Consider the following 23,576-nt stretch of genomic DNA (forward strand, 5'->3'; position numbering starts at 1 on the left):
TGGTGTGTGATGTGTTGTGGAGGTAAGAAAACAACGTTGTGTAGTCAAATCTTTCCGTGTTTACTGTTTCCAGGGATGGACCTGGCCCTCTTGTGGTCGGGCTTGCGTGTGATCCTCTTTACCCACCCACTGAGCCTTAGTGCCAGCCCTTTCATCCTCATCCCTACTTGAAGGATGCTTGAATTATCCACACTTTATAAATTAAATAGATCAGACGCCCCTTTCAGCATGCTCCATTCCCTCCCAGACATTAAATGAAAGATTCATGTCAAGTTTATTAATGTCTTGACATACTTTCTCTTTCCTTCCTTCCTTTTTTTTTTTTCTTTTTCTTTTTTTGGTGGTGGTGGTGGTGGTGGTGTACTGGGATCAAGCCCAGGGCCCACGCTAGACAAGCACTAATCACTGAGCTACATCCCCAGCCAATACCTTGTTTCACACTTGATGCGGTCCCCTCTAGATCCAGCTTCTTTAATCATTTAGAAACAGTGTTTGTGCAGGGCGGTGGTGGTGCATGCCTGTAATCCCAGCACTCAGGAGGCAGAGGCAGGTGGTAAGCCTGGACTACAGAGCTAGTCCAGGACAGGATCCAAAGCTACACAGAGAAATCCTGTCTTTAAAAAACAAAAACAAAGCCGGGCGTGGTGGCGCACGCTTTAATCCCAGCACTCGGAGGCAGAGCCAGGCGGATCTCTGTGAGTTCGAGGCCAGCCTGGGCTACCAAGTGAGCTCCAGGAAAGGTACAAAGCTACACAGAGAAACCCTGTCTCAAAAAAACCAAACAAAAAAACAAACAAACAAACAAAAAAAAACAAAACAAAAAAAAAAACCAGTAAGGTCTGGTGGTCTGGTGGCACATACCTCTAATCCCAGCACGCCATTGGAGGTAGAAGCTGGATGCTATAGAGATTTCCAGGAAAGCCTGGGTTTTAATGGTTTGAGACCCCACCTCAAAAACCAAACAAAATCTTTGGTTTGTGAAATATTTATTCATAGAGAAACAAAAGATTCAATTAAATCACTTCTAAGTCTACACAACAAAAATATGGGCAATATTTACATCATAAATCGGGATCTCAGCACCCCACCCCACCCCTTTAAAAATAATATATCTGCAAGCACCATTGACTCCTCAGCAGGGAAGTAGGGCTTCTTATCCTTATTAGGGAAGCTAATGGAGAAGGAGTAAGTCTTCGGCTCTTCTCTGGCCAGTCTTCAGGAGAGCTATAAACTTGAGAAGGATTCAGACTTGCAGTTTCAGGCTAACAGAACAAACTTCCTTCATCCACTGCATTCGCTGGCACTCACCCCAGACTACTCAAGTCCTTCCTTTTGTCTAGCCAAGTACTCAGCACCTACAGGAGCAAAGCCAGACACAAACCAAGAACCTTAAAGCCACGTAGAGAGTGTGCAATTTCATCTTTTGCATTGGCAAACAGCTAAGACTACACTGGCTAAAGTGTGATGCTTCCCAAAGAGAAATCCTTACATGTCTCCTTGAACTTACGGTCTTCTCCCCAAAGATGGGAAAACTCTACATGTGCATCAGTACCGACATCTGTAGCCACCAGAACATGGACGGCGGATCCAGCACTGACCTGCTTTTAGCTTTACTGGGGCCTCTGAAAGCACAAGTGCCCATCACTTGCCCATTCCCTGCCATCTTGCTGCTGGCCTTCCCAGATAACCTCATGCCACTGTGTATTAAATCTGGACCTTCTAAGACATGGAAGACAGGGAGCTTCCCTATCCTGAGGGGACATCAATCCTTAAGATCTTTCAGTCATCTCTAAGACAAGCTCCAAGGACACAAGGTCACCTCCACATCACCTTTAGTCACACAAGCGTCATAAACCAGACTCCAGAGACTACATTCCCTGTCCCTGAAGCACTTTCTGGTCCAGTACCTGGATCTGCTCCAAGACTTCGTGCTGCATCTCCACAGCCATGTGGTATATGTGGTGGTCAGAGTCATTGTACATCACAGCGTTCTGGAACATCAGCATCAGATCCCGCTGGAACTCAGCCATGGTGTGAATGCGTCCCTTAGACAGGTTCCTTTTCAGGGTTGTTAAGTCCATGGGTCTGCAGGAGCAAGAGGAAATCAAACCTTGATGAACTGAAGGCTGAGGCAGGAAGTTCTCACGAGTTTGAGGACAGCTTGAGCTACACAGGGAGTTCCAAGCCAGCCTGAGTAAGACTGTCTCAAAACAGACAGACAGACAGACAGACAGACAGACAGACAAAAAATGTGGTGTCTATGACAAGCTCTTTGAGAACTTGTTCTTGGTGAAAACAGAAGCTGCACTAGTTCATTTTGATTTTAGTTTTTGTTTTGTCAACTTGGCACAAGCTGGGGTCATCCGGGAAGAGGGGACCTCAATTGAGAAAACGTCTCTATTAGACTGGCCTGTGGGCATGTCTGGGCATTTTTTTTAAATTATTGATGGATGTGGGAGGGTCCAGCCCACTGTTGGTTAGTGCCGCTCCTGGGCAGATGGTCCTGAGTGAAGCACAATCCTAATTAGTCTTAACAACAAAAACCTAGATTCAGATGTTGAGGGTGAATGCTGAGAGATCAGAGAAGCAGAACAGCCAGCCACCAGAGACCTCTTACCTCTGTGAAATCTCAGACCGAATGAGGGGAAGATCCTGCCTCTACGAATCCTCAGAATGAACGAGTGGCCGAGATCCTGTCTCTACTGGCCTTATATTCCTGTCTCTACCTCCATAGGATTAAAGGGGATTAAAGGCATAATCCTCCCAACTGCTGGGATTAAATATGTGTGCCACCACTGCCTGGCTTTATGGTTAACTAGTGGCTAGCTCTGCCCTCTGATCTCCCGGCAAGCTTTATTTGTCAGAACACAAACAAAATATCATACAACATCTGAGTTCTGTAAGAAAGTGAGCTGAGCAAGCCATGAGGAGCAAGCCAGTAAGAAGTACCCTTCCATGGTCTCTGCTTCAGCTCCTGTCTCCAGGTTCCTGATGAGTGCCCAGCCTGATCTCCCTGGTTGACGGAATAAACCCTTTCTCCCACAGGCTGGCTTTGGTCATGGGGGTTTCTCACAGCAACGGAAAGCAAACTACAGGAGTGGCAAAGATAACAATTTTCATAAAATAATAAAATAGCAGCTGCAGATACTGATCCTTTATAAAGGCCAAACACTATGTTGAGCACATTCTATGGTAAGTTAATCCTCTCAATAAACATACAATGTAGATATTACTTACCATCATCATCATCATTTGGGAGGCACAGGGTATTGAACCTAGGGCAGTGGTTTTCAACCTGTGGGTCAAGACCCCTTTGGGGGTCAACAACCCTTTCACAGGGGTTGAATATCAGATATCCTGCATATCAGATATCTACATTATGATTCATAAGAGTAGCCAAATTACAGTTATGAAGTAGCAACAAAATGATTTCATGGTTGGGGTCCCCACAACATGAGGAGCTGTGCTGAAGGGCCGCAGCGTTAGGAAGGTGGGAACCACTGACCTAGGTAGGCCTCACACATGCTAGGCAAGTCCCTTCTCATTAAGCCGTTGTCCAGCCCTTTCTTGGCTTTTTAGACCCAAGAGCTTGTGACATTGCCAGGCAGGCCTTGAACTGGCTGTCGTCCTGCACTGTCACAGGGAGTCAGGGTCTCAGGTCCACTGTTAGCACAGTTTTTGAGTCAGGTTGTGCTGGGCACGGAGGCATACCCTTGCACCCGAGGAGCAGAAGCAGGAGGGCTGTCTCTCTCTCGCCATAGCCTATGCTGGCCTTCAACTCGTGATATTCCTGCCTCACTTTCCAGAGAGAGGGCAGGTAATTATGCTTTCCATTTGACAGATGAAGAAACTGAGGTCTGAAGAGATTACATGCTGCTTTTTCCTGGCTATAACCATGGAGGTGCCAAAGAGAAGAAAAAGGAGGTTCCTGCTGTGCCAGAAACCCCTACTAGAAAAAGAGAAGAAATTTCAGAGTTGAAGGGAAAGCTCTTGAAAAGAAATGTTCCAGAAAATGCCCCCAGAAGACAAAGAGGAAAAGCTTATTGTGAAAAAACACACACTATCACAAGGAATACACACAGATACACAGACCCGAGACTCCAAAGGCCAGATGGTAAGAAAGGCTGGCAACTGTCCGTACTTTGCAGAACCCAACTGGCCTTTGTCATCAGAATCAGAGGGGTCAATATTGTGGTTTGAATGTGAAGTATCCCCTGTAGTCCACGCATTGGAATAATTGGGCCTCAGCCTATGGTGCCGCTTGAGAAAGTTGTGGAACCTTTAGAAGGTAGAGGCCTGCTGGAAGAAGTATGTCATGAGGGAACACATACTTCCTGTTCTCTCTCTGCTTCCTGCGGACCAGCCAGCCTCTTGTTCCCGCCGCCATTCTTTCCCTGACTGGATCCCTCTGGAACTGTAAGCCAAAATAAGCCCTTTACCTCTTAAGTTCCTTTTTTGTTGGTTGTTGTTGTTTTTTTTTTTAATGTGTTTGTTTGTTTGTTTTTTGAGACAGAATCTCTTAAAGTAGCCCTAGATGTCCTAGAACTCTCTATGTAGACCAGGCTGGCCAGAATTCACAGAAGTCCACTTGCCTCGGCTCCTCAGAGTACACCACCACACCCAGGTCTAAGTTGATTTGTTTGTTTATTTTGGTTTTTCGAGACAAGGTTTCTCTGTGTAGTCCTGGCTGTCCTAGAACTCACTTTGTAGACCAGGTGGGCCTCAAACTCACAGAGATCTGCCTGCCTCTGCCTCCTGAGTGCTGGTATGGAAGGCGTGCGCCACCACCGCCTGGCTAAGTTGATTTTTCCAGAGTATTTTTATCACAGCAACAGAAAGTAACTAAGACAGAAACTGGTACCAGGAAGGGGGCAATTGCTGGTAAGCCTGACTGTAAGGTTTTTAGGTGTCTGAAACTAATTTGGGAGAAGGAAGTGAAAGCTTGGAAAGTTGGCCTAGAAAAGCCCTTAACTGCCATAAGAAGGACTGTAGAGGCTCTTCTGGGAAGGAGTCTGTAAGACAAAGGAGCAGAGAAGAGTGCAGACTGTAGAGGCTTGGCTCACGAGGAGTCAGAGGTGAACAAGGATGCTATTGGGAACTGGGCTGGAGGCCATTCAGGTTTTATTCTGGCAAAGAATTTGGCTATATTCTGCAATGTCTAGGCACTTGAGGGAGGCTGACTTAGAAAGTCATGGACTACTTTGTCTGCAGAGGAGCTTTCAAGGCAGGAAAACACGAGACTGCTTACTGCTCACTGCTTCATCATCCGGAGTGAGACAGAGCAGCAAGTGGAGCAAAGCAAGAACTGTGAAGCTTGTCAAGGAAGAACGCACAAGCAACATTAGAGCTGTGAAGAAGGAGAGTGCAGATAAGAATACACCTTTAAATTGTTCAAGAGATGGGTGCCATTAAAGAGAAGCCTCTTACTCTGCACCGAGACAGTACGGTGGCTGAGCTGCCCTGTGTGAGGCTGTGAAGATAGAGTCTGGGCTGTAAGCAAGACGCCAGGATATGAGATGCTAGGACCATGACATCACTACCCAAGACAGATGCAGGCATGGAATGGCGCTGGCCCAGGAGAGAACCTCTCTGTGCTGTATGCAGACAGCTCAGCTTTCGGAGTGCCGCGGAACATCAGAGCACCGGGAGCCGAACAGAGAACTACAGGGATGCTGTTTGCCCTCCTGGACTTCAGGCTTGCTTTGGTCCAAACTTTCCTTGCTATGCCCCAGTCTTCCCTTTTAAGGTAGGAATGTACACCACGTGCCATTGCATACTGGAAGTACATAGTTCGTTTTTTATTGATGGGGGTCACAATTAGGAGACGGGCTGGCAAGACGGCTCTGCAGGTAAATGAACATACTTGCTGTACAGGCCTGACAACCTGAGCTCATTTCCTGGAACCCATGGAGGAAGGAGAACACTGACTGCCGAGAGTTGTCCACTGACCTGTAGCACATATATCAGTGTGAGCGTGTGTGCACACATGCTCACACATACACATAATCATAACAATAATAACAATACTATTTTAAAAAAATTAAAAAGCAGGGCTGGAGAGATGGCTCAGGGGTCAGGAGCACTGGCTGCTCTTCCAGAGGACCCAGGTTCAATTCCCACCACCTACATGGCAGCCCACAACTGTCTGTAACTCCAATTCCAGTAGATCTGACGCCTTCATACCAATGCACATAAAATAAAGTTAAATAAATTTAAAAAAATCAAAAAGCCAGGTGTGGTGGCTCACACCTTTAATCCAAGCAGTCAGGAGGCAGAGGCAATCAGATCTCTGGAGTTCAAGGCCAGCCTAGACTACATAGCAAGTTCCTGGACAGCTAGAGCCACACAGTAAAACCCTGTCTCAAACATACAAATTAATTAGAAGAGTGGCTGCCCCAAGTTTTCAATATTTCAGGTGAGAATTTGAACTTTTGAAGTGTTGGCACTGTTAGGGACTATGGGGATTTTTGAAGTTTGACTGAATGTTTATTAGAAGGGTAAACTAAGTTGTCCCCATGAACTTATGGGAACAGGGACTGACTAATGTTTTAAGTGTCCCCATAGACTCAGGTATTGGAGTACTTGGTGTGCAGCTGGTGGTACTGCTTGGGAAAATTATGGAACTTTTCTTCTTCTTTTCCTTTTCTTCTTTCTTCTTTTTCCGTCTTCTTCTTCCTCCTCCTCCTCTTCCTCCACCTCCACCTCCTCCTCCTCCTCTTCTTCTTCTAAGACAGGGTTTCTCTGTGTAGCCTTGGCTGTCCTGGAACTCACTCTGTAGATCAGGCTGGCCTCAAGTCACAGAGATCTACCATCCCTCTCATAACCTTTTAGATTCTATTGTTTTATGACAACATTTTAAAATAGTTTTGGATTTATTTTTACTTTATTTGTTTATGTGGTACTTACACACCATGTGCATGTCTCATGCCAGCGGAAGAAGATGGCAGAGCCCCTGGAATTTTAACTCCAAAGTTACAGATGGTTGTGAGCCATGTGGGTACTGGGAACTGAATCTGAGTCCTCTGCAAGAGCAATTGAATGCTCTTAACAACTGGGCCATCTCCATAATGACAGCATTTTAGATTAACTATGCTAACATCAAAATTCAGCACCCAACAATGTTTTTGAATTTCCATTTAACAGCTTTATCTTAGCATGTCTAAAACTAACTGCCTGAATGAACACAGGGTCCCTCTTAAAGTTTTCTTCAAAGAATATTGTCAAATGTGGAAGGAACAGGGATGGATGCACACATATGTAACTGTAGCATAGGCAGTTAGTAGACTGAGGCAGAAATACCTCCAGTTAGCAACCAAACTGAGATAAATGGCAAATTTTAAAACAAAATAATAATAATAATAATAATAATAATAATAACACCTGTAATTCCATACTCTAGAGGTAGCAGGAAGCTAGAGACTTCAAGATCAACTTCAGCTAAGTTTAAGGCCATCCTGGGCCACATGAGACTGTCTCAGAAAAACCTATGGTCTCAGTTAACAGAGCAGCAGAAATGGGAAGATCACTTAAACCCATAAGTTCTAAACCAATCTAGGTAATATTGGGCAGGGAGTAGAAAGCATATCAAAAACCATTTTTTATATTTATTATTTTTTTAATATTCACAATGTCCAGTCCATTTGTATTAGGCAAATTCAGAGAAAACACTCCATTATCTCTCCTATCTTGATGAGTCCAAAGTCTTATACCTAAATCACTTTCTATCATAACTTGTATTACCATCCAAAAAATATCTTTTTAGACCTTAAAACATATTCTTAGATAAACAACTTAAGCTTTTATGTTTCTTTTTTCCCCCCACTTAAATGTCAAAAACAATTTTTAAGCCAAACTGGCTTAGATTGGCTATAGAATACATCTTGAGTTTGTGAGTACTGTAAATAAGATATATAGTCTAGTAAATGGGAAATAAAGAATGGAAAGACAGACATAAAAGCAACGAGGGCCTGGTGTAGTGGCTCAGGCCTGTAATCCCAGCACTTCAGAGGGAGAGGCAAGAGGATTAGGAATTTAAGGTCAGCTTCAACCATTTGAGACCAGTCTGGGCTACAGGCAATCCACAGAGCAAAACAAACGAACAAAAGAAAAAGCAATGAACCCGGCCAGGAAGGTGCACAGCTGGAGAGTGCTTGCAGCAGTGAACCAGGCTAGGAAGGTACACAGCTGGAGAGTGCTTGCAGCAGTGAACCGGGCTAGGAAGGTGCACAGCTGGAGAGTGCTTGCAGCAGGGAACTGGGCTAGGAAGGTGCACAGCTGGAGAGTGCTTGCAGCAGTGAACCAGGCTAGGAAGGTGCACAGCTGGAGAGTGCTTGCAGCAGGGAACTGGGCTAGGAAGGTGCACAGCTGGAGAGTGCTTGCCTAGCATGCACTAAGCCCAGGTTTTATCTTCAACACCACAAAAAATGAGCATAGTAGTCCATGTCTGTAGCCCCAGAACTTGGGAACTGCGAGTCAGGAGGGTCGGAAGTTCAAGGTCGTCCTCAGCTATCTAGCAATCTAGCCAGTTTGAAGTTAGCCTAGGCTACATGAGACACTGTCTCAAAAATTAAACGGCAACCAACCACACTCTTGGTCCCTCTCTTACTGACCTTTTCACCACATCCTTGTATCCCGGGGCCTGCTTTTCTGACACAGGCTTCAGAAATGGACTGCTGAACCTGTTAAGAAATAAACCCAAAGAGGATAAAGAAACCCTGGCGAATCACTCTAAAGGAGCAGGGTGGCTCATAACAAGAATACTTCAAACTACAGAGTAAATGAGGTATGGTGGTTCATCATAGCACTAAGGACACTGAGACAGGAGGATCACCAAGAGTGGAAGGCCTGTCTCGACTACATATTGAGTTCTGGTTCTAGGCCAGCCAGGCTACAGGGCAAAAACAAACAAACAGCATATGGCTTTTTGTTGGCCTCCCTAAACAGCAAGAGTGGTAGGGAGGGGGGACCCAACCTGTAAAATATTTTAACTATTATCATAATCTCTTTTAGTTAAGGACTCAAAACGTTGTTCAAGGTTTCCAAGACTCTAGTTTTTTTTTCTTTCCCTTTTAAAAGTATTTATTTTCATTTTATGTGTATGAATGTTTTGCCTCCATGAACATATGTGCATTACATGTGTGCAGTGCCCACAGAAGCCAGAAGAGGGCACCTGATGCCTTGGAACTTGAGTTACAGATAGTTGTGAGCCACTGTGTGGGCGCTGGGAACTGAGTCCATGTCCTCTGCAAAAGCAGCAAGTGTTCTTACCTACTGAGCTCTCTCTAACCATTTGTTTGTTTTGAGGCAGGGTGTCATGTAGCTCAGGCTAGCCTCAAACTTGCTATATAGCTAAGGATGAACATGTAGTTGTGATTCTCCTGCCTTGATGGGTGTGCACCACCAGACCTGACAGGTATCTGTAACACCGGGGAGTGAGTCTAGAGCTTCATACATGCTAGGTGAGCATTCTCCCAACTGAGCCACACCCATAGCTCTGAGGATCTATTACTGTGGAAAGGAAAAGCCACCACATGGGAAGGAGGCATCTATATCTGAAGTACAAAAATGTCAAGTATTAGGAATAAATTTCTAGAGACAATTCAAATAGCACAGCAAGGACTCCTTATAGACTAATAAAATAGCGATAGGTCTCACCCATGGCTTGGTTCTTAGTTTGGGGCCTCTTTGTTTTGAGACAGTCTCCTGTAGCCCAGACCTGTCTCAAACTAGAATGCCTTTCGACTTGTGATTATCCTTCTTCCATCTCCCTAAGGCTAGAATGACAGGCATGTTAGGCCCTGGCCAGTGTTCGCTATGTTCAGATGAAACCTAGCACTTCCTGCATGCTGGGCAGGCACACAGCAGCTGAGTCGCAGACCCACACTCCTACTCCAGTTATGACTTGTATGAAGGATGCACATATCCCCTTCTGTGTTCATATCCAAGTACGTGTTTTGGTTCTGGAGATAATCTCACGTTGGGAACCTACCTGTGACTGGCAATCATCTTCCAGACTTGCAAAAGAGTCTTCTTAAATAGGAAATGATCCTGAATAGGATCACCTTGGCTTAGGTCATTCCTACAGGATATATGACAGAAAAGAGACAGTCGCTTCATAAGTAGTACTGCGTCTCACTAGATGGGTAACGAGGCCTTCCCAAGGCACAGTGCTCCTAATTAAACACTTGAAGGAGTGTAATATCACAGCTATGAAGATGTACTTAATACTCTTAGAAGAGATAATAAACTGCATGTTTAACGTTTTTTCTTTTCTGTGTCTCTGAGTGTGCCTGTGTGAATTTATGTGTGCCGAGAATGAACCGGTGCCTGTGGAGGCCAGAGACACTGGGTGCCCTTGGTACTGGAGTGACAGATGGTTGTGAGCTGCTCAATATGGGTGCTGGGAATTGAACCAAGGTCTTCTACAAAAGCAGTCAGGGCTATTAACTGCTGGGCTATCTCTCTCCAGCCACGATAAACAGTATCACTCCCACCCAGTGCAGTGGTTAACTGTTTTATATTCCTCTTTTTTTCCTTTTGAGACAGGGTTTCATGCAGACCAGCTGGCTTTGAACTAGCTATGAAACTGAAGATGACCCTGCACTCCTGACTCTCCTTCCTCCATGTTCCAGAACACTTGAGTTACAGGCTGATGCCACCGTGCTGGGTAAGTGGTCACTGTCTTATAAAGTAGACTACAATATGAGCCTGCTTGTGCCTTTTCCCCTTTTCCCTTCCCCCACCCCCACCCTGGTGTTGGAGGCAGGGTCAGCTATGTAGTAAAGACTATTCTGAAAATCTGTGTTTAGCCCAAGGTGGCTTCCCAAATGCTGGCATTACAGGTCACCTGTGCCTCGTCACCTCCTGCTGGTTTGTGCCTGTGATTCTACAGAACTGGTGTTCAACAGTTTGAAGTGGGCCTAATGGTGCACACCTATAACTCAGTACTTTGGAAGCAGGAGGAGGAAGATCAGAGGTCAAAGGCTACCTAACGAGCTGGAGGCCAATCTGGGCTACATGAGACTCCACCTCAGTGTTCCTTCCTAAGTACCTAGAACCACCAGACACGTAGTAGATACTATTAATTTATTCCTGACATATCAATGAATTCTCTTATGTTTTATTTGAATGCTAGAGAGCAAATATTTTTCCTTTTCACTCTCCGGTGTATGCCTCATTAGAGGCAGGCAAGCTTAGCCCTCTGGAAGTCCATTTCTTTGGGCTATACACACACCACTCCCTTTCTAGGAATGCACCCGGCAGCCTACGACCCTTACCTGAACACACTATGCATACCCGCTCCTCTCTGAACAATGTACCCAGAAACCTGTTGGCAGCTGGGGATCCCTCCCTGTATCAGGCTGTGAGTAGCTGCTTTACACAGTAGAAATACGTCATTCCCCTTATCAACTTCTTGATAATGGCCACCCCTGCTTTCCATTCTAATGTTCTGAAGTGGGCCCATCTGCCCTAGACTGGTTCTGGATGCAAATTGTCTCCTAACTAAACTTTTTCTTTTTTCTCCCTGTTCTGGAGATTAAACTTAAGCCCTCCTGCATGCTACTCAATATCCCCTCAGCCTTCCTTTGCACAGTGATCTTAGTTGTTTTCTGTTTTCCCTCCGATTTCCTCTATAGTGTGTGTGTGTGTGTGTGTGTGTGTGTGTGTGTGTGTGTGTACACACATGCGTGTGCACACAGGTGGGTACCATGGTGCACAGATACACTCAGAGGACAAGAGCAGGAGTTGGCTCTCTTCTTCCCCATGTGAGGCCCGGGGACTGAACCCACGTCAAGAGGTCGGCAGTTGTGTCTTCCACACCGAGCCCTCTCTCCAGCCCTCATTCTTCATGTTCGTTTGTTTGTGTTTTCATCCTGGGGCTTCTTGTGGGCTGGGCAAGCAAGCCCTCTACATTGAACTCTATCCTTAGCTACCATAATCTTTAAAATCTACCTACTACAGATTCTTTTCTCCTCATGATACGGCCTGTCCTGCACTAAATTGTCTTACTTTATTTTGCTTTTCTTTTGAGATACAACAGTTCAATATTTTATCTCACCTTATAATTTTCCCAGTTGAGCCAGGCAGTGGTGACAAACACCTTTAATTGCAGCACTCAGGAGGCAGAGGCAGGCAAATCTCTGAGTTTGAGGTCAGCCTGGTCTACAGAATGAGTTCCAGGACAGCCAGGGCTACACAGAGAAACCCTATCTTGAAAAACAAACAAACAAAAAAAGGAAAAAGATATAAAGACTTTTTTGCTTACTCCAAAGTTAAATGATATATTACATGTTCGACATTATATACTGAATTATTCCCTTGAAAGAGATTGTCTTAATACTTAGATTTCCAAATTCTCAAAATCAGGCATGGTGGCATATCTGTAATTCTAGCACTTGGGAGATAGAAACTGGAAGATCAGAACTTCATCATCCTTGACTACACAGTGAATTCAAGGCCAGCCTGGGCTACATGAGACCTTCTCAGGAAAAAAAAATGTCATATTCTCATTTTGCATTGTATACCAGATGGTATAAATCCATGTGAAACTATAATTCCTATTATCTGCTCAATTTTAATACCTCCTCATAACTATTTATTTTCACTATGTATTATTTCAACTATATCTAGAGTCAATTTTTAGATTCATTTTTATTTGATGTATATAAATGTTTTGATTGCATGTATGTATGTATGTGTACTACGTGTGTACCTGGTACCTGCGGAGGTCAGAAGAGGGCATTGGATGCCCTGAAATTGGAGTTACAGAGGTTTTGACCCACCATATGGGTGCTGAGAACTGAACCCTAGTCCTCTACAAGAGCAGCAAGTATTTATAACTGCTGCTCCATCTCTCCAGCCACTTGTAAACTATTTATTTACTTATTTATTTTGAGATATGGTCTCAGATATGTCCCAGAACTTGCTGTGTAAACTAGGCTGGCCTTGAACTCACAGAGATCCATATGCCTCTGTATCCTGAGTGCTGGGATTAAAGACATGTACCACCACACCTGGCCTCACCTGGATCTAAATCACATACCACCAAATCATATAATTCTACTATGATCTTTACTCAACTTATCCTTAAATGCTATTATTTACAGAACCCTATCCAAATAAGACAGTTAAAGCACAAAACAAATTTCTTTTCTTTTTTCCTATTTTATTTATTTTTTAAGATTTTATTTTTGTTTTGTAATTCTGTGTGTTTCTGTGTACATGAGTGCAGTGCCAGAGGAGGCCAGAAGAGGGTGTCAGATTCCCTGGAGCTGAGGTACAGATGGTTGTGAGCCTCCGGATATGGGTGCTGGGAAACGAACTTGGGTCTTCTGCAAGAGTAGCAAGTGTTCTTAACTGCTGAGCCATCTCTCCAGCCATTCCTATTTTATTTAATGTTTTTATTAGCATATATTAATTATACATAATAATGGATTTCATTACATTTTCATACACGCACATTGATAGATTTCAATCAAATTCACCACCCCTTACCATCTCTGTCCTCCTTCAACTGCTTTTAATCTCCTTCCTTTTCTCAGTTAGCCTCACTTCTACTTCCGTGTGTGCTTGCGTGTGCTTGCGTGTGCTTGCGTGTGTGTGTGTGTGTGTGTGTGTGTGTGTGTGTGTGTGTGTCCCAGTGAGTGTCATTAGGTTGGTTTACAGGAGGGTGGGTGGATGGGAGGTTTGTTACAGCAGCTTCCATGCCTTAAGTTTCTGATCACTCAGACTAGATTAACAATAGCTCTTTGTACTAGGTTGTAGAACTTCACTGATACATCCTCACAATAAAGACTTAATGTATCCGCTATACATGCTGCGGTAGGTTTTGTAACCTCATAATTAACCAACTGCGCATATTCTAAGAATCTGTCCAACCTTTATTTTACCCATATGGAGACAGATACCAGCCAACATAACTGAGAGTAAAGCAAGGGAGTGGCTAGTACTGCAGGACTAGTGACTAGTAGCAGGACTAGAACCCAGAGGCTGTCTCCTGTCCTCGTCCGTCAGTGCAGACTTCAGCAGGAGACGGAAAAGAGCCTGGAGAACACCTGTTCTGTTGTCTCTGTTTTCCAATGCTAGAACACAGGCCTTGAGTGTACTCGCCAAGAGCTCTATCAACGGGCTCTCTTTGGGGTCTTCCTCCACCTCCCCTCCACAGGGACGGCTGTTGTGTTATTGTCTGACAGGGCTTCACTTTTTAGGTCAACCAGAGAACTTGTGAGCTCTGGGATTATAGATGTGAGGCACCAGCCCAGATACGGGGCTGTTTTTTAAAGGAGTTTGAAACTTCTGCTTTAACATAAGAATTCAGCTTTCTATTTCCCCTTAAGATAACTGGCCAAGCCTGTAACCTCACTTAGGGGGTAGAGGCAGGAAGATCAGAAGTTTAAGATTACTCTCAGCTACATATTGAGTTCTAGGCCAGCCTGGGTTCCATAAGACCCTAGTTCAAAAACAAATAAACAAAAAAAGATATTTGGTCAAGCAGATATCATTACTGATATTCTGTTCTGTTCATATATGCAATTTTCTCTGAATTGAAACATTCCATCTTGAAATGAAACTCCTTAAAGATTCAGGAAGTTATCAGGCATGTTGGCACATGCCTTTAATCCTAGCACTTGGGAGGCAGAGACAGGTGGATCTCTTTGAGTTTCAGCCTGGTCTAGGACAGCCAGGTTTAATTCCTTGTCTTAAAACAAGACAAAACAAAGAAAAAGACTCCTTTTAGAACTTCCTTTTAACTCATTAGGAGGCTCATTAAGATCAGGAAGCAAACAACTGACAAGTCTCAGGAAGTCCCTGAAATTGAGAAGATTCACAGGCTCCTCTCCTGCCAAAGTTATATAAATAGTAAGGACTTCTAAGGAGACTCTCCAATCTATTGAGCTGCCTACAAGTTGTACAGAGGGATCCAAGATTTCATCTTTTGTGAGATGTTACCCATGATGGGTTGGGCTTTCAGTGATACAGCTGCCTTTGAGATATTCATTCTCCAGTAAGTAACCTCTCACCTATATTCCTGTAAATTACCCTAATAAACTCATTAGTTCACCAAGGTGTGGACTTTGGTGGTATCATTACTTTGGTCTGTGATCAGTTCCCTGCTGAGGTAAGTAGATGTTTGCTAGAATTTTCCCAGTAATAACATCACACAAAACCAGGTTCATTATGTAGTTCAGGAGCATCAGCCTCCAAGAGTGCTAAGATTACAGTCCGTCTGTACCAACATACTTCACTATTTTTTGCTTTCCAAAAACAGTCTGAGGAGGACGTGGTGGAGCATATCTGTAATCCCAGTACTCAGGAGTCAGAGGCAGGAGCATTACAAGGCACAGGCTCACAGGAGCTCCCTAGTAAGACCATATTTCAAAATAAATAGATAGATAAAATATGGTCTTTAGTCCCTCAATTAGCTACAAAAGTAAGACAATTATATTAACAATTTCCCAAGATACATACAAGACAAAGGGAGAACATAAACTTTAATCTTAAAGAGCCAGGCATGATGGCTTAGATTTATAATCCTAGCACTTGGAAGGTAGAAATAAGAGGATCAATAGTTCAAGGTATCCTCAACTACATAGCTAATTTGAAGCTAGCCTGGGCTACATGAGACCCTGTCCTGGGGAGAAAAACATAATAATTTTTAAAAATACGTATTTTTGGAGACAGAGTTTTATTCTGTAGCTCTGGCTGTCCTGGAACTAAGTAGACCATGCTGGCCTTGAACTTGAAGCAAAGTCTTCCTGCCTCTGCCTCCCGAGTGTGAGAGCACAGGCATGCACTCCTGGCCCTGTTTCAGTAGTTTTTAAAAAACGTCTAGTTTGTATAATAGTAGATCACTGAGCACCATTTCCTTAGTAAATCAAACTAGTAATTATTGAGAAGGTTTATGTATAATCGAGAGAGACTCTTTCCCCCGTCTTTTTCCCAATGCTGGAGATTGAACCTAGGGCTTTTCATCTACTAAGCAAGCATTCTATCACTGAGCTACGACCTCATCCACGAAGGCGCTCTTAATATCAACAAAACAGGCTGTTTGTTGTTTTTAAGGTTTATTTAATTTTAAGTGCATAAGTGTTTTGCTTGCATGTATATATTAGCTCTGAGTATGTGCCTGGTACTTAACAAGGCCAGAAGTGGGTGTCAGTTACCATGAAAATGGAGTTATAGGCAGTTGTGAGCCACCAGATAGGTGCCAATAACTGAATCTAAGTGCTCTGCAAAAGCAGCAAGCACTCTTAACCACTGAGCCATCTCTCCAGCTCCAACAGGCTTGTAAACTTCTATTTATAGTATGTTAAATTTAACCTGAGTTCAGGAAGTCAGGCTAGCTTTGGTGACATATTGAGAACCTTGTTCAAAAAATTATTCTTTGTGGTTTCCACCTGTGACATCTTTAAAGTCTTATAAAATAATTCATTTCATGGTAACAGATTCAAGTAACTACCCAGAGAGGTAAATAAAAGTATGAATCCTAACAATCATGGATGGAGACCTATGCTTAGAGGTCCTAGCCACGCTGGGAATCACATTCAGTATCCTGAGTATGTTAATCAAGCACTCTACCATTCAGTCACACCCCAGCCCTATACTTACAGTTGTGAGGAGTTGGAACAGTTGTAAAGGATATCCACCAGGGGAGTTTCCTGAATGCCCACGCCATCATCATAGTCACCTAAAGGGGGCTGGTCTTCCACATCTGAAGCATCCCCTTCACCCTGGTCCTCCTCTTTGGAGTCTTGCTGAGCCTCCCCCTGGGAATCCAAGAAGCACAGGGGACTTTAGAGCTACCCTAGCTGCACCATAACTTGACTTACACAGACTAAGCGAAGGCAGACCTTAAGGTGAGGAGAGGCCAATTCTATACAGCACCAGAAAAATGAGAACAAGGTGACTTTGTTAGACAAACCAATAAAGTTTATTGATAACCTGAACAATTTAAAAATGTCCCCAAAATGAAAAAGTGTACTTAATTCTAAATTTGATGTTGACCTCTATAGGGAAACAAACAAACAAACAAAAACAAAACCCAACCCTTTACCATTACCTGCGGTCTTAAAGTTAGCTATTATATTAACAGTGAGTTTCCAAATGTACTGATTATGTTAAGGCTAAAACAAATGTTAGGATAAAAATGGCAAGTTTGGGAACAGTGGGAAAGCTAAAAAAGAGGGCTTGGAGCTGGGTGTGACGTGGCTAACTGGGCTGTAGCTCAGTAAAGTGTTTGACTAGCATGCTTGAAGCTCTGGACTCTATCCCCACCAGGAAAAGAGAAAGTACCATAGGCCTCAGCAGGCTCTAGTCAACGCCTGTGGGTGGACACTTCCCTGATAAGTACAAGCAGAGTACCACTGCCCTTTCCCTACTAACTTTTTCAACCGTAGGTAGTTCTACCTTTCTGTGTACTCTCACATTTAGTGCATCTAGTTGTTACAAACTAAATTAGGGGTAAAGACATCTTCTAAGAAACCCTCTGCCTATTCCAGGAAAGAGACCACTCCTACTGTCCCAGCATGAGGCTATGAGGTTAAAATGGGAGGCTGTTGCCCCTTAGCTCAGACTTTCACTCTGGGAGGTGATTTCCTGCTGTGGTTCTCATCTGCTGAAAATAATCCTCTGACTCTTTGTTCTACCTGTTTGGGGTTAAATGCTGAGGACATAAGAACAGCTGTGGCTGGGATCAAACAGGAGACAACTCCATCTATATAACAATTTTTCTTTGATTTTCGAGGTAGGGTTTCTCTGTGTGGTCCTGGCAGTCCTTGTAGACCAGGCTGGCCTTGAACTCAGAGATCCACCTGCCTCTGCCTCCAGAGTGCTGGTGTGAACCACCACCACCAATTATAGTAATTATGAGCCATGCATTGTACTTGACATGAGCTATCTTTTTATTTCCCTATTTATTTTTTGTTTTTTGTTTTTTTGTTTTTGTTGTTTTGCCTCTGGAATGCTGGGATTTAAAGCATGTGCCCACCGCCCGGCTATTTTTTAAATTTTATTTATTTATTTATTTTGGTTTTTCGAGATGGGGTTTCTCTGTGTAGCTTTGCGCCTTTCCTGGAACTCACTTTGGAGACCAGGCTGCCTCGAACTCACAGAGATCCGCCTGCCTCTGCCTCCTGAGTGCTGGGATTAAAGGTGTACACCACCACTGCCCGGCTATTTTTAGTTTTTAATTATGTTTATTTGTACACACACACACACACACACACACACACACACACACACACACACACACACAGCATACGTGGAGATCAGAGGACAACTTTCAGCAATCAGTTTCCTCCTTCCAGCATGTGAGTTCTGGGGACCGAACCTGGGTCTTCAGACTTGGTAGTGAACACCATTAGCTGCTAAGCCATCTCATTTTCCGATTTAGCTATTTATTGGTTTTGAGACAGGTCTTACTGTCTTGCCCAGGCAGATCTCAGCCCCCAAGGTCAAATGGTACTTCACCTCAGCCTCCTGAGTGGCTGTGTGCATCACTGAACTCCGCTCAGCTGTCTCCTCAGCCTCCTGAGTGGCTGTGTGCATCACTGAACTCCGCTCAGCTGTCTCCTCAGCCTCCTGAGTGGCTGTGTGCATCACTGAACTCCGATCAGCTGTCTCCTCAGCCTCCTGAGTGGCTGTGTGCATCACTGAACTCCGATCAGCTGTCTCCTTTGTTTACAACCCAGTCTTAGTTAACTCAGACTGAACTTAGATGCAGCTGAGGATAACCTCAAAATTCTGATCTTCCTGCTGCTACCTCTTTACACATGTGCATCGTTACACTCTGCTTATTTGGAGCTAGGGATCCAACTCAAGGCGTTATATGCATGCTAAGCAAACAATCTACCAATTAGTTCACCCCTAGCCCTGTTTTGTTTTAAGACAGGGTGTCTTATAGCCCACACTGGTTTCAAATTCATTGTGTAGCCAAGGATGGCCTTGAATTTCTGATCCTCCTGCCTTTGCCTTCCAAGTGCTGGGATTACAGGGGTGTGCTACAATGTCCAGCTGAATTCTTACATTCAGATCTCACCATAAGATCTTTAAAGAAGAGCACTATTTAATCTGTGTGGAGCAGAGAAAACAGGGTTCTGAATATCCAGTAACATACTATGGATCACAGGGCGCTTTGGACCCAGGAAGTTCCACTAACTGGAGTTAGGAAGACCAGGTGATTGAAACGGTTTCCCTCTTCACTCTCTGTGGGTAGCCCCTCTATGGTATAATATCTGTGGGGGCTGGAGCTTCCTCTGGCTTTCCATATTCTCTCAGCAGCTTCTTTCAAGCCACCGAGTCTAGCTTGGCTACAAGCTCTTCAGTCTGTCTGCAGGGCTCCTCTTTCACTTTGGTAGTTTCCATTTCCCTCCTCTCCTGTTGCCTGGTACCAACCAGACGAAGGGCAACAGTTTTCCCTTGATTCTTTGCTGCTAATGCACAATGGCTCCACTAAATAAGCTACCTGCAATCAAAGTTTATTATTAGATGCACTGGAACAGCAGCGGAAAACAGCATCCATACCTCAGTGATGCCACATGCTCGCACTATCAGTATGATGTCTTAGATGGCAACTAGATTTAACCCACTTGATCATTCAATTAAATTTTATCAAAGGCACTGGGTTAGTTGTGGTGAACATGTAGACATAGTTCTTTTGATTATGGTATAATTTTTAATCTCAAGTGCCAATTGTGATTAATTGGAAGTAGCTGTCTAGAAAACTTAAAATCTTTTTCTTCTATAGAAGTGGTGATATTTGAACTAGATACTTGCTGAACTTGATGTACATTCTATTGAATATTTTCAGCTGCAGAATAAATATAAATTCACTGTTCCAATCTGTTGGTCCTCAGCCCTTAACCAAGGTAATGACACTTGAACAAATAGCAAGAATACTCATCATAAGGCAGCCCTGCATATAAAAATTCTACTTCCTAAGACCCAAGGGGCTAAAGATGTGCATTTAGGACATTCCATTGCAAACTACACATTTGTACCATATTCTACATCAGCACCAAGTGCTGAGGGCATAGAAATCAACCAGCCACTGCCATAGTGGAACTTGTATTTTGTTTTTACTTTTTAAAGATTTATTTTTATTTGCTGGGCATGGTGGTACATGCTTTTAGTCTCAACACTCAGGAGACAGAGGCAGGCAGATCTGTTTGAGGCCAACCTAGTCTACATAGTGAGTTCCAGGACAGCCAAAGCTGCAGAGTGAGACCTTGCCTCAAAGAAACAAACATACATACAAAAAAAAAAAAAAGGTTTTTAATTTTATTTACATATATGTGTGCATGTTTCTGAGCATAGGACACATGTATGTGGGTATCCAAAGAGGCCAGAAGAGGGTACTGATCTCCTGGAACTGGAGTTACAGGCATTTGTGAGCTGCCTGATGTGGGTGCTGGGAACCACACCCCAGGCATCTGCAAGAGCAGCAGGTGCTCTTAACCACTGACTCATCATCTCTTTAGGCCCTGAGCCTCTGTTTCAGTAAACTACTAATCGTAGCAGGACTATGCAAGGGAAGCATTTGGTAAAAAGCTGGTGGGACAGGGCGGTGCACCCCTGGGAATGCCAGCCCTGGGGAAGCTGAGGCAGAGTTCCCAGGACTAAGTAGTCAGATCTCAAAAGGAAGGAAAGAAAAGAGAAGGGGAGGGGAGGGGAAGCGGGAAGAGGGAGGGAGAGAAGTGCGGGTCTTTCCAGCTGTGGCAATCAGAGCTTCCCCTTTACCTCGGAGAGGGAGTGGAGGGGGTTCTGGCCGCTGCCTTGCTCCGCCTCCTCCTGAGGTCCTTCACTCTCGACATCTTCCACAAGAAACTCACTAGATTCTCTCTCTGGGCTGCTTTCCTCTAGGTCTTCAGCCTCTGTATCTGGAGCCTCAGTTTCCCTCCAGCTGCCCACATCAAGGTCCAGACTGGAGTCCCAGGAGCTGAAGAGGGACCTGCAGTCATTGCTCAGCTCAGAGTCATCAGGAGAGTCATGTCCAGAATCCAACCAAACCCACTCACACCCCATCTGGAAACATACAGAAAAATGCATTAAATTAACTCAAATAAAAACAAAACAAATTAATTCAAATAAACACTCTCAACACACCCCTATCTTTCAAGTTCATAGAAAGGGTCCAGAAATTTCTATTCATTAGGAGGCATAAGAGCCAGCTAAAGGGAGACATTAGATGAAAATTTTATCTTTTGGATAAAAAAAGCTTCAAGTTTGTATTACCCCATTTTTAAACTTGGAGATCTTCATCTCCAAAAAGGGGGTGGGGATTGGAGCATACCTGCCTTAACAGACTTGCTTTATCACAAATCATCCATGAACACAACCACAAGGCAATAAACTTGAGAATAAAGATTTTCCTCAGTGTATACACATTTTAATCTATTATGAACTTATTAACCATTAGTTTCAAAACAATCATGGTTACCTTTGGCATCCTTCTGGTCATATCTGACTGTCAGAATAAAAACAGAAACACTTTTTTATTCATTTGGAAATTTTATTATTGTTACCTGGTGTGTGCATAAATGCCATGTGTGTGCAAGTGTGTGAATAATGCCATGCATGTGCAGATGTCCATGGGCCAGCAGAGGGAGGGATTGGATCCCTTGGATTATAATGGTGGTAAAGCCACCTGATGTAGGTGCTGGGACTTGAACTCAGGTCCTCTGGAAGAGCAGCAAGCACTCTTTTTAACTCTTGATCCATCTCTCCAGCCCAAAACAGTTTTAACCGCCTCCTCTTGTTCATTACACTGTTTTTTGCACTTTTCTTTTTTCTTCCATTTAAAGACAGGGTCTCTTGTAGACTAGTCTCACATTCAGTAGGCAGCTGAGAACGACCTGGTTTTACTTGGTGCTAGGAATGGAATCCAGGATTTCACGCATAGTAGGTAAGCTAGCTACACCCCAGCATCTAGCTACAGCTTTCAATAGATTTTTTTTTCTTGAGTTCTTGCTTGGTCTTCTGCTTTGTCATTAATTCCTTTAAAGTTTCAACTTTTCTCTGTTCAAGTTGCTCCCTTGAGTTTTAAAAAATTTAAAATTACCGTTAATGTGTATACGCCTGTGTGACAAGGCTCCTTGGGTGCTGGGAGCTAGAGGCAGTTGGGGGCTGCCTGGTGGAGTGCTAGGAACTCAGTCTGTCAGAAAGGGCAGTACATGCTCTCTGCTTCTCCACACCACCACCACCCCGTGTTGTTGTTGGTGTTTTGTTTGTTTGGGTCTTGCTATATCATCAAACTCAAAATTCTACTTAAGCTTCACAAGTGCTGGCTGGAATTACAAACTTGCCCACCATGCCTAGCTTTCCACCATTGAGGGGAATTCCTTTCATCTGTCTGTACTTTATTGCTCCAATAGCCTGAGTCCTAATTATGTCTCCTTAGTCTTGCCCCCAACAGTTACTACCTTTGGAAGCTCATGTATCAGCTTTTCTACCAACTGAAAATTTACCTTTAATGTACTTTATTCACAAACTTTTTCAACTTAAAAACTTTTTAAATTTTACTTATTGAGGCCGAGTCTCACCATGCAGCCCTGGCTGGCTTGTGACTCAAGAGATCCACCTCCCTCTGCCTCTGGAGTGCTGGGATTAAAGACATGCACACCCGTGACTAGCAGTTTTCCAACTCCCAGTGGCTTCGTTTGTAGCACATGTCAGTTTGTGGACTGCTTTGAGACTTATTTCATATTCTAACTCCTGGACTGACTGAATTCGATTTCATTTCAAAGACTAACTTCTCCCTTAGTTTAACAAATTTTACATTTTTGAACAGGGTCTTATGTATCTTGGGGTGGTCTAAATTTTGCTAGTAGCCAGCTGTTATCGGCTTTACCTTTATCTACCTGCTGAGTCCAGGATTACAGACTTCTGTCACGATGGTGTATGAAGGACTAGGCATCAAACCCAAGGCTTCCTCCATTCACTCTAAGCTACATCCCAAACCCTCAAATTTTATAAACAGTCCTATTTTAGGCACTAAGACCTGACCCTTTTTACTTATTTTTTTTTTTAATGACAGGGTCTCAACTAGGCAGTCCTGGCTAGCCTGGAACTCACTATGTAGACCAGGCTGGCCTCGAACTCACAGGAGATCCATCTGCCCTTGCCTCACGAATGCTGGGATTAAAGATGTGCACTACCATGCCTAGCTTTAGGTATATTCTTCTTAAACCTTTTCCCTCAAGAAAGAATAAAGAACTAAAGCATGTCCTATTATTAATTTTATTTTTAAAAAGGTTCATACTAGTTCATTTTACTGCTGAAAGAATATTTTATTTAGTAACAGAAATTAGTATGGATAGAACTGAGGTCACATGGTCTTAACACATTTAAAAAGTTTTAATTACATTTGTGTGCACACATCCATGTATACATACAAGAATGCACATGCCACTGTGTGTGTGGAGGTCACAGGAGTCAGTTCTTTCCTCCCACCATGTGGTTTCCGGGATCAAACTCAGGTGGTCAGGCATGGCAGCAGGTACCTGAACCTACTGAGACGTCCGTCATGCAAGCCCCACCTACCAGTACACTGTTTTGAGACTGCCTCCCTCCCCTCTGCA

The 23,576-nt window shown here is 43.7% G+C and overlaps 1 protein-coding gene and 1 long non-coding RNA gene across 2 annotated transcripts; one reads left to right on the forward strand and one right to left on the reverse strand.

Annotated features, from left to right (window-relative positions):
- Positions 1–969: 969 nt before the first annotated feature.
- On the reverse strand, positions 970–21,069 carry LOC119086252 (bromodomain-containing protein 8-like). The gene is made up of 6 exons (XM_037197065.1): positions 20,737–21,069; positions 16,609–16,766; positions 9,989–10,078; positions 8,610–8,678; positions 1,908–2,085; positions 970–1,355 (listed from the first exon to the last, which is right to left on the reverse strand). Exons 1-6 carry the CDS (start codon positions 21,043–21,045, stop codon positions 1,305–1,307), a joined length of 855 nt encoding a protein of 284 aa, XP_037052960.1. The 5' UTR covers positions 21,046–21,069; the 3' UTR covers positions 970–1,304.
- LOC114705119 lies at positions 10,350–21,498 on the forward strand. The gene is made up of 2 exons (XR_003736352.2): positions 10,350–10,666; positions 20,860–21,498. It is a non-coding gene; the product is annotated as an uncharacterized LOC114705119 (long non-coding RNA).
- Positions 21,499–23,576: the final 2,078 nt, after the last annotated feature.

The sequence above is a fragment of the Peromyscus leucopus genome, chromosome 19 (assembly GCF_004664715.2).
Source record: "Peromyscus leucopus breed LL Stock chromosome 19, UCI_PerLeu_2.1, whole genome shotgun sequence".
Lineage (NCBI taxonomy): Eukaryota > Metazoa > Chordata > Mammalia > Rodentia > Cricetidae > Peromyscus > Peromyscus leucopus.